Source organism: Gasterosteus aculeatus, chromosome 11, assembly GCF_964276395.1.
Source record: "Gasterosteus aculeatus chromosome 11, fGasAcu3.hap1.1, whole genome shotgun sequence".
Lineage (NCBI taxonomy): Eukaryota > Metazoa > Chordata > Actinopteri > Perciformes > Gasterosteidae > Gasterosteus > Gasterosteus aculeatus.
The window spans coordinates 13,919,510-13,931,680 of NC_135699.1; the positions used below are offsets into that span (position 1 = coordinate 13,919,510).

At 37.0% G+C, this 12,171-nt stretch overlaps 1 long non-coding RNA gene and 1 gene segment (V, D, J or C); both read right to left on the minus strand.

The window, feature by feature from the left end:
• Positions 1 to 345: 345 nt before the first annotated feature.
• On the minus strand, positions 346 to 5,870 carry LOC144383009 (Ig mu chain C region membrane-bound form-like). The segment is given in 7 exon segments: positions 346 to 1,286; positions 1,983 to 2,125; positions 2,621 to 2,944; positions 3,087 to 3,404; positions 3,617 to 3,904; positions 5,424 to 5,509; positions 5,744 to 5,870. Coding segments are annotated over 6 exon segments (1,149 nt in total).
• Positions 5,871 to 10,914: 5,044 nt separating this feature from the next.
• On the minus strand, positions 10,915 to 11,182 carry LOC144384548 (uncharacterized). Its single transcript, XR_013451337.1, has 2 exons — positions 11,051 to 11,182; positions 10,915 to 10,964 (listed from the first exon to the last, which is right to left on the minus strand). It is a non-coding gene; the product is annotated as an uncharacterized LOC144384548 (long non-coding RNA).
• Between the last annotated feature and the right edge of the window lie 989 nt (positions 11,183 to 12,171).

The following is a 12,171-nucleotide window of genomic DNA, read 5'->3' on the forward strand; positions in this document are numbered from 1 at the left end:
GAATAGGTTTAGAGATCAGAGAAACTATGTATTAGTGTACTAGTGTAACTAGAGATTATGTATTTTAAATACACCTTTGTACTTTTAATTATTGTAACATAATAGAAGAGCATAGATACAGTGGAAGGGTCATGTGATTGAATCTAGTCCTTTCCATTTCCTTCACAAGATGGCAGTGTTCACTCTTTTCTGACTTCTGCTGATGAGCTGGCGTTAAATAATGTCCCTCCAGCAAATCGACCAGCTGGGGTTCTGAAAGGTTTTACGACAAAAGTAGGTGTGAAAACTTCATGTTGTTATTAATGCATTTTTACAATTAAATAAAGGATAATACACTAAAATATATGAATCCTTCAAAATAGCTGTCATTTTATTCATATATATGTTTACATATTTCATGAAAGAATAATTTGAATAAATGATACAATTAATGTGCCTTAAAGCAACATTTTGTTGACACTCTTACATGCATCAGTGTTTCTTTATGAATTGCTCTGGTGTATCTTCATTCAGGTGCAACTTCCCAAGTAATATTTCAACTGCCATACAATTTGAAGATGGACTCTTCATATTCTTTCAATATCTATTTCTAACCCTGCATGTAATGTCACAGATCTTTTGCATGTAAGCCACATGTTGCCTTGTTGTATGCTGATATGCAAATACATGCAGGGGAAGATGGGTCTCTTGTTTTGAGGAAGCTTATTTGTAGCTCTGTAGTTTAACTACAACAGGTGTGGGGTCCCTGAGTTGGACAATGAGGGGGGGGGGGGGGGGACTCTCTAAAGATGATATGTTTAGAAATGAAACCCACAAAATAACTGTCGAAGTTTTCTTGTATGCTTGTATGTGGTTGTCCATAATACTGTAAATATTATATCTGTTGAATTGGATTAAAGCAAATTGTTCAACATAATGACATCAGACAAAGTTACAAACATCTCAACTACAGTGCAATTTGATATTTATGTGGCAATGAACATTTGTAAAACTTTACCAACACATAATATTTAAGTCTTCAAGAAAGTGAATGTACAACATTTCTATTCATAATGAAAGAACAGAAGCCAATGCAGGGAATCTATTCATCTAAATGACTAACAATTACAATTGTATCTTTTATTTGGTATCTATTTTGAGTGACATAGTTAAATAAAAATATGTATATAACGATCATTAAAACTAGCACACAATTAAATGTTTTTAAAACCAGAAAAAATACTTAAAAGACAAATGAAGACGTGAAGTCCATGTTATGCATCAATCTCATCTTATGGCCTCTTCATCTGGAAACACAAACAAAAGAAGTATATATTATATTGATTGTTCAGATACAAATGATCAAACAGTGATGCAGTTTGATTGTTACTTTAGTTTAGATATTTACACAGCTGGAGAATTATTTTCCCCACAACAGAATGGCTTTGGCCATGAACCTTTCTGCAGGGAAAGTCTGTTCTGTAACCATTAGAATGACCATACTTAAACATGCCATCTGTGTAGCGTGTTGCAGCATTTAAAACACACAAAGCAGCACGTTGTCTGTGCCTGGAGAGGTTCTTCACTCTGCTGCTAAATGTGGATCAGGCACATGTGCTGATTGCACATGGAAACATAAGTTCTGTTCACTGAAAGTGATGCAATTCTAAATCACAAAGTCACAGGTTTGTTGTTACCAGATGGGTCAATAATCAGAAAATCACAAATCAGAATAATTTTCTGTCCATTAGCAGATAAGATATTTGCTGATAAGCAATTACATAAGTACTTTATGTTTCTTTTTTGTCTCTCTAGTTAAATGTAATTTCAAGACTTATTGATGCCATCATTTTCATCACTTAGTCTCCCTTTTTGGGATCATTCTAATAACTTTAGTAGTAAAACAATGACCATATTCAGTGAATCTATGAATCCTGTATCATCTCTTCTACTTTCTTAAGTTGTCAGTGCAGCTGAAATAGAGAGAAAGTCTGCATGTTTACCTTGACCAGGCTGAATACCATGCTGTAAATGAGAGAGGATATGAAGAGGAATATGAAGGAGGAGGTGGTGGACCACAGGCTGCTGTACTCGTCTTCATCAATGGCATCATCTGTGCAGCTCATAGCGACACGCAGTTTAAAAGCTGGAATAGAATTTAAGAAGAGGAGGGTGTGGGTGGGTTAGATGTGTGTGTCTGTGTGTGTGTGTGTGTGTGTGTGTGTGTGAACAAAGGTAACATATAGATGCCCATTTCTCACTTGAATAGTGCTCATAAACTTAAATCAAGCATTATTCACTCTCCACATATGTTGTGTTGATCTATCTGAACAGTGGAAGAGAGAAGTCTACCAGGCATCAGCTAAAAGCTTTGTTTCAGAATATTGAAGTCATGCATGAACATATAACAACGTTGTTTCATGCAACATTTATTTGAAACAGTCAGCACATTCATCAAGCTCTTGGACGATGTGACAAAGACAGATTAAAACACAATACGATGACAAACCAAAGTGAATTGACAAACTGGCTGTTACGTTTACAATCACAAAGATGGGTTCCATGACAGAGAGGACACAGACATGACAGCACACTAGCACAAAATGACACATTTAGGACTGAATTAGTTACGATTCCTTACATTCAGTTGATCTAAACACCTCCTTAGACACATCTCTCTGCGTTCCGCCACCAGGCCACACCTTGCAGGTGAACCTGACGGCATTGTTCCACTTTTTCAAGGAGGTGGTGTAAAGACTCGTAACTGAGTAGCGCTCATCAGTCTTCATAGAGGGGAAGTCGATGCCATCGTAATAGACGCTGACATTCTGTCCACTTTCTTCTAACCAGGCGATGTAGAAATCCTGCGGTTCCCGGCTAGAGACCAGACACAACAGAGTGACCTCAGCTCCATCCATGACGTCTTCCTCTGGGAGGACGTGGACGGTTACTTTTGGTTCATTATCTGAAAGAGAAACTCTCCTTAGTGAACAGCTTCAGATTCAAGTTTTGCGTTTGCTAAACTTGGATAATATTTTGTGTGTGTAAATGGTATTTCTCCTCAGACTCACAGATTACTAATCATTCTCCATCACTTAGTAACATACCTCCTTTGTTGATATGCAGATCTTTATGAACGTGTGTTTTTGGGCCCTTAGCAGAACAGTGCACTTTGTCGATTGTCTGCCATTCAGAGCGGTCGCGAGTCAACGTGCTGATTTTGCTGCCTGTGGCGTCTGTTGTTTCACTGCTGTTCTTCGTCACATCAGCTCCATTTATTTGCCAAGTGAATTTCATTTCATTTATGGTGTTCTGGTCCGGTCCATTAATCCTGCACTCAAACTTTGCCTGGTTGATGAAAATGTCTTTGGGACTTGTTGGTTTCAGTGTCATTGTGATATTTCTTATCATAGAACAAGAGGCCTCTAATGGAGGAAAGAGCATAAATATCCATCAGTCTACAGATCAGTCTGTAATAATTCATTTAAAACGTGAATGTAAAATTGGTCAGATTGGTTTAAACATATGAAACAGTAATTAATGAAAAACATTTTCTGTCTAAAAGATGAACTATAACGCATAAGTACTCTTAGACATACAGACAGGGAGCTATGATTGTAAATAAAACATCACATACTTTTTCCCAAAGTCACACTTCTTGATCCTCCTGCGTGCGTCACAGAACATTCAAAAGAGTGCCTTAAATTCCAGTCAGACTTTGGTACTTTGAGCAAACTGACTCCCGTATATTTGTTGTTGTTCAGAATTGAAGGATATTGATCAGAAGTCAGGTCGTCCCCACATGCATTGGTCCACTGGAAAGTAAGACTCTTTGGGAAGAAGTTGTGTGCAAGACAACCGACGGTGACTTCATCACCGTCAGGTTCACACTTCACCAAAGGGAACAGAGTTGGTGATGTTGTTTCTGTGAAAGTGAAATTATACACACATCAGTTACTTTTCTGTAAGAGGATCATTAAAATGTTACATATAATTGTGTGATGAAGCTATAGGACTTTAGTGAATGATACTTCTGTAAGAAGAAAGAGCTTTTGATTATTTTTACTGTATAAACATACTGCATCTGAGTATATTCATTGGAACTTGTGTGAATTAATGATCTGTTTTAATAATTCATCAATCATACAAAACGTTTTTGCCATGTCTCGTTTTGGTGTGATACTTTTTGGGTAGAAGTCATTTAATACCCAAACATTTATATTTAGTATAGGAGCTTGTAATGGGAAAATTATATGTGACCCTTTTAAATGCTTCATTTGTATAACCAGTTTATTAGTTGCAAGTGGTTAGATCACAAAGGCCCTGACATAAGAACTGACGTCTCCCTCTTGGATTAGATGTTTCCAGCGTCATAGCTGTAGAGATTGAACAAAGTGTTTGTTATGTCTATGACCACATTTGTTTTAGCATGTTGGGAGAGCAAGGACACGGTCAAAGAGCTGACGTGTCTTACATGGATAAGATGTTCCCAGTACCCTGGCTGTAGATACTCAACAACATGGTCAACGGTTTCTGTTGACGCCACCGATATCTAAACTTAGGTATAAGAACTGCCTCGATGTGTTGGGGAGGAAAAGGAGGTTCTTGACAGTCTACTGACCACGTAGCTGTTGTGACCCTTTTTCCCTTGCAAGGAAATAAACGGAGAAAAGACATACTTGACTCAGAGCCTTTGTTTCTTACTTAACGATTGTCTGTGCAAAGTCTTCCACCACAAGCTGACATGAGGAAAGGTAATATTTAGTAAAAAATCATACACATAAAAAATATGTAATATAATAATATTCAATATAACCTCCGAGCTCATTGAAATGGAATATTTTGGCATATTCATAAATATTTTCCATACATTGTAAGCTATTCTTATCACGTCCTATTCATTTATTTATTATGCACTGCTTACGGTATAATATTGAAAAGGCTTTTGGTTATCGTTATAAGTGTAAATAAAAACAATTATTGTTGATGGATTTGAGCGTTTACGTTTTATTTTTAAAAGAAGAATGCCAGTTATTCTTTATAGGCATCTATACATATTTGTATGTATATTTATGTACATATAGCTATAAAGAAAAGCTTATATGTATTTTAATTATACAGTCTAATCAATGGGAAAATGAATCACACTGAAATACTTTCTAAAAATATTAATTCTAAATGAAAATGCCCTTCAGCCGAAATTTAAATTATTTTGATTACATTACAAACATTCACCTACATTAAGAGTTATTGCCAAAGAATAACTTTTTTAAAGGCTTTCTAAGAACAACTGTATTAGAAACATCTGCCTGCTCTCTTTTCTGGTTTTGACATTTATGTAAACCGAAATAAGACATGATTTAAACTTCTCTACCGCTAATAATCACGTGAATAACAAATATATAAACGTTTTAGTAAAAATACAATGTTTAAATGTGACTTACCTGACATTACTGTGACTTCAGTCCCCTGTCCCCAGTAGTCGAAGTAATCACAATGATGCATCTCCTGTCACTGCCTCAACAAAAACCTGCCGTAGTAGATAAATACCTTAAAACCTAATTAAGGGATTGAAATACACAGAAAAACTGTTTAAAATAATAACATGATTGTGTCTTGAGAGTTTTTCTTTTTTTTCTGATTCTTAACCAGTTCTGAAAGTTAATTTACAGGAAGATGACATTTACGTCTGGGACTTTAATCTACTTATTAACTAACTTGTAATAACTAATATCCATCTAAAAGTGATAAACACAGTACTTACTCTACATTCCAGTTGAAAAACCGTCTGTCCTGTTGATTTATCACAATGAGAATGGGAGAGTTTACAGTTTTTGCTCTTAGGTTTTTGTATGGATGAATATCACAGTGCCCCATACCCCACTCCGTACCCCACACTGTGATGAACCCTGTTACAAAAACCTCAGTGACCCACAGCTTCCTGCACTGGAAACATATCGTCAGCAGTGGGTAAGACTAAAAAAGAAACTCATATTCTAATCAATACAAATGTTGGATGTAAGATTCCTAATTCACATGTTACTTATTTTTACGTCATTGTTATTAATCCATATTTTTTTGATAATTGAAATGTTTTTCGTATGACATGGCAAACACATACATTTAAATCAGAAAATCTGAAAGGAATTTATTTTAACAGAGCAGTTGTTTTATAGTTTGTAACAAATTTGAATTTCTATGTTTAAATCTGTCCTTTTGTCAAGATACTGTTATGTGGTGGATCAAGAAATACGTTCAGCATTATTGTATTATTGTTCTTTCCTTTTTCAAACCGTCGCACTTCAGCTCTTCTTTTCCAACTTGATTCCTTCTAACTTTTTTACCTCTCACAACTTTTTTGTTTTTACATAGTTGCTGCAAAACTGGCAAAAATCAACTTGCTCTTGTATTGAGAAATGTAATTTTTTATTTAAATGACGACCATATTTTCCCTTTAAAGAACATTTTAAAAATAGTTTCAAGTAAGAATCATGTAAAATAATGAATATTTCTACTATAACATTGATGTTTGTGTACATGCCTGCACATAGATAGTGATTTATCTTAAACTTATTTTACACATCAATCATTTCAACTGATCAATTTGTTGCAGACAAAACATAGAAAGTATAAAGTAGGACGTTTAGATATGTTTATCTCTTGTAAAATATCAATCTATATTGTAAGGGTAATAATTATGGCAGATTGCGGTTTTCCTTTTAAGTTTACATTTTAAAGAAAAGTACACACTGGAAGGCTGGAATGAAGTCGGTTTGTAGTTCTGACAGTTTCTAAAAAGTTTCCTGTGTGGTCCCGGAGGTACAGAGAGGAACATGATATGTTTAGAATCACCAGAAACTGAAGAAACGTTGGTTTGTAACGACGACATATTCAGAAGCCTTTCTGTTTAACACGAGCACACTATCATTTCCACATGGCTGAGTGATGTCTTTATCCAAATTGATTGAATTAATTGATGTGATCTACAGTATCACATCAAAAGAGAAGCAAACATAGTCAACAAAATGATATAATATGAAATAGCAACATTTATTTTTCTCATACAGCAAAACCAAACAAAAACGTCTTATTTTTAACATGTGACATTTTGTCATTTACAATCACTAAAAGCTTTAATGTTTGTTATAATAACACATGTGATTGACATGAAACTGTATTGGACTATTCATCTAATGAGTTTACAAGTCATGTGATAACTAGATAATTGTCACGGCGAGGTCCCGCCTCCTGGCGGTATCATGTGGAGGGGCGTGGCTCCAAACTGAAGCTCATTCAGACTCCCTGATTACAGGTCACTTCACCTGCTCTGGCAACCGAGCTGCCTTCAATCTACAAATCACCTTGCAGTGTATCTGTCAGCCTGTTGGGAATGTGTGTGTGAATGTAATGTGTGTTTCTGGTTTGCGGTGACTAGTGTGCTGTGACATTTATTGACTGCTGTGTCAATTTATGTGATTGCTGTGATCTTGTATGTTCACTGTGTATTGCGTGATCTTTTACTATAGTGTGCACCGTGTGAGTTACATGGACTACTGTTCCCCACACAGACGTCCTATTGGACTAACAAATCCCTCTATCGCTTTCACCGGGACTAATTACCTGGACAATTAGTAACCAACCCATCTACGGGATCGAGGGGCAAAGAGGAGGAGTATAAAAAAGAGGAAGCTGCTGACTTATGGGAACACGGCCGGGACAACGAGACGGTGGCGAACGGACCGACCGACCGACCGACCTCCGTCGTGAGGGGGCATCGGCCACGACGTCACACCACGTTCTCTACAGTCCACACTGAACAGAGCACGGCCGGATTGACTGCAAATGGATCCCAGCTGTCTGACAGCTCGTGACTGGACTTTCCTGGTGGACGTTTAACTTATTGGAAGACTGCTTTTAAAATATAAATTATCTTCAATGTTTTGATACTAAATAAAAGTATTTTTATGCATATCTCTCTTGTGGTACTTCTGTGTCCTGAGCAAATTTAAGGAGGAGCGATACGGCTGATGTTTCTACCCCGGTTCCTCAGCCACTCGTCGCCAGGTTGTTGTCTGACTGACCTGGTAGTGACTACGCTTGGCTGCTCTGTTGATGAGCGTCTCAGAGATATTGGTTTATTGTTTTTCAGTGGCAAGCTTCTTCTTTATGTTCGAAGCAAACAAGATATATTAATACTTTGTAATGCTAAAGAAACAGAGACAAGCAACGAGGTCCCAGACCTGAGGGAAAACTCACAAGACAATTCTATCACACATCTTATTAGATTCAGGACGAGGGCCGGAGGAATCCACACCTTCTCCTCCCTCCATGCAGCTTTGGTACACATAGACAGATGGGATCAAAGAGGAGACAGTTCCCACACAGCTGGTGCTGTGGAACTTCCTCACAATTAAACTCATGATTAGCTTCAGACATTAATCTAATAAAACATTATGGCATCATTATATTTTACCATTACAAAATGTATTAGCATAGAATTGAAGTGAACAGGAGACAAATATTCAGCAGGGTTTTTGTTTGTAATCGAGAACAAAGGTGACATGAGGGTTCAGTGTTAACGAGATGCGTTTTGGACGTCAAATTAAATGGCGCCGACCTTCTTTACTTGCAAATATCTTTAAAACAGCTATTTATTTTCAGTGAGATAGTACAGTTGCTCCCTATGATGACAATTAACTTTGAAAAAACTTCTAGATTATTTAGTCCAACCTTCCATTTTCTTGTATTTTAAAAATACTTAATGGCGATTTACAATACTTTGTATCAGTGACTGATACAGTGGGGGGAGTTTTTGTACAGTTCTGTGGCTTCCTGTATCACTGTGGCCTCCGAGCACAATAATATACAGCAGAGTCTTCAGTGGTCAGACTGTTCATCTGCAGAGACACCTGGTCCACGGCGTTGTCTCTGGAAATGGTGAAACGATTCAGGACAGACGTGGAATAATATTTATTGCTTCCACTCGGAGCAGAAATGTGGGCAATCCACTCCAGTCCTTTTCCTTCAGCTTGTCTGATCCAGCTGATATCAGCAGCATCATCTGATATTCCTGCATAGGTACAGGTCAGTTTATGGGATTCTCCTGGGAGCTTCACCGCTGGTTCAGACTCACTCAGAGTCTGACTGGAAACGCCTGCAGATAAATCATTCATCAGTACAGAACTCATCACGCAAACTTCAAGTGATTTCCAATTATATGAAGTGACAGAATGAGTGAAAATCTTCACCTGCCCAGCAGATAGTTAAAAGCAGCAGTCCTGTCCTGCAGCGCCTCATGTTTAACTGTGTGTGTCCACTGCTCTCTTTCCTCCTCTTGTAGGTAGAAGACATCTGAGTTTTGCATTGACTCCTCCTCTCAGGGAGCAGAGAACTAGCTACCGACAAAGGGAGAGCTTCTTCTTCCATGGAGTCATGTTGCAGAGCAGCAGAACGGACACACTTGACATGAGAACATTTTGTGTCTCTACATTAAATAGCGGTAGTGATGGGTACGACTCTCAGTATTAAACAGACATGAGTTATAAAAAGTTAATGGTTCCTTTTACTGTTACATTAATAGTTATAGTAATTTATTAATCCAGTTGATGAGCGCTTTGCTTGATAATGTTGTTACTGTTACTTACTGCAATGAATAAAAAGTCAACACTTTATTGATTCTTTTCAACAAGGATGAACATGTTTTACATTTGAAACATTTGTTGTATTTCAACACAATTATTTTGTAAACTTCCCTACTAGCTGAGCCAAAGCAGTCAGGAGTAAAGTAGAAGAAACAATCGGATGTCTGTGTTCTTCATTTGATTTTTATTACTCCATAAACTTCACTCAGACAAATAGGTTTTATTGTAATTTTAGATTAATAATATTATTTATTAATTAATGAAACATATAACATATTACAGGGGCTTTGCTGTTTTAAACATTACTGTCGCTACATTAGTGTGTAAAATGTAGTGTATTTATTTCATTTAGAAAATGACTTATTCTATTTTTTGTATCCATTTGTTTATTCTTCATGTGTTTTTAAAGCTATTATAATTTTATAAGAGCACCTCCACGGTATTTCAAAGGAAAGATACCTAGATACTTATCCCAACCAGAGAGCCACTTGGAATCTCATGTTCATATCATTTATAGTGCATGCCTTTTAGTAATTTAGAATTAATTCATGTGTTTACAAGTTAAGGAACACTTTATATAACTGGGAGTGATGCAACATCGTGACGATATTAAAGATTTTGAATTTAAGATATTAAATATATATAAGTACTTTTGCAAAATTATTTTGCTGAGCCAAAGCAATCCACAGTGAAGTAGAAGAAGAAAGACCTGAAGTCCATCTTCTTCATTTGATTATTATAATTTATGTACTTAACTAAGACATTTAGGTTTTCTTGACATTTTAGATTAGATTAAAAGGGCTTTGAAAAAATAGAAACCACATTGAACAAACCAACAATATTGTGTATTTATTTTATTTAAGTTATGAATAAACTCTTATCCTGTTCTTTATTTGTTTTTAAAAGCTATTACTGACAACATGAAGATGTTAAATATATTAAAGTACTTTTGCAGAAAACCCAAATGTCCCCAAGTTGCTGTTTGTTGTCTGTGGATGTTTTTGTTCAGCTGCTCCGCTGTCTTCAGTCACTGTGTTTCTCGAGCACAGAAGTAAACAGCTGAGTCTTCTGCTGTCAGGCTCGTGACCTCGAGGTACTGAGTGCTCTTGGACTCATCTTCAGTCATGATGAAACGGCTTTGGAAGGAGCTGCTGAAGGTAGCAGAGTTGCTGCCTGCGTTCATCCTCCCAATCCACTCCAGAGCATTTCCTGGCCTCTGTCGTATCCAGCTAATATAGAAGCTTGTCATTGTATAACCTGACGTGATACACGACATCTTCACTTTCTCTCCAGGTTTCTTCACCTCGGAGGGAGACTGTTCGTGTTTGATTTCACTCCAAACTCCTGTAAGAAAAGACATTGTAATCAGCACACCTCACAGGTGAGATAAGCGAGTGTCTTCACTGTGTTAAAGCAGAAATTGTTCTCACCATTAATAGTAACTATGAAGAACAGACTCCAGGAAATCATATTTTCCATTATGTTACTAACACTTCATCCACTGCTTTCTGCTCTGAATGTTTTCAAGATATATTAGAAGCCCAGTTGCTCCGTCATCAATGACATGAGAGCTGCATACGGCATTATTTTAAGGAAGGAACAATTTGCATGCACCTCCCTCAACAGGTTTCAAAAGACAAAATGGAAAGCAGGTGAACTCAAATAAATACACAACAGCCAAAGCAGAGTGACGTAAAAGATCTAAATTCAAGACAAATATTCATAATGTAAAAATATGTAGTAGAAACATATTTTTCTAACAGTATATCAAGCCGAAAATCATTTTTAATATAATATTGTTTGAGTGGACATAAATATCTTTAATGTCTTGGATTCTAGTTTTGAATCCTTAAAAAATAGTACGCGGGTAGAAAAGCCCAATTTAGCGGCACAGCTGCAATGATCACAATGCAAGATGATCTCTTAAATACATTAAATAACCAGACAATGTCTCCTTCAGGGAGTAACTAGTCACACACAGACTGCTTTATAACGTATTTAAATGTGTTTGACAGTGTGTGGGTGAGTCACACGGTTGCTGGTACTTGTGCAGCAACACACAGCTGTGTCCTCAGTTTGATCATTCTGTCCTTTTAAAGTCACTGTTGGAGGCAGAAGTGTCTCTGCTGGAGATTAAATATATAGAATAGCATATTAGTAATTGTAACGTGTAGGTATTTAAACTGAGGTCACAGTGAGCTGGTGGTGAAATCATTGGTGGTCTGAGGACTCCTCCTCTGGTGGCTTTGTGTTACAAGTGTTCAGGCACTGAGAGGTTTTTGTTCAGCTGTACTGATGGTTTGTGTTACTGTGTGTATCTTGCACAGTAATACACAGCCGTGTCTCCAGGCTGCACATTCTGTCCGTTTAGAGTCACTGTTTTACTGGAAGCATCTAAGTCGATACTAAACTTGCTCTTCAGTGAATCTTTGTAGTATGATGTGCATCCATCACAGCCACTTCCAATCCATTCCAGTCCTTTCCCTGCAGGCTGTCTGATCCATGCTGTCCAGTAGCTGCTCAGACTATAAGAAACCTGACAGGTGATGGT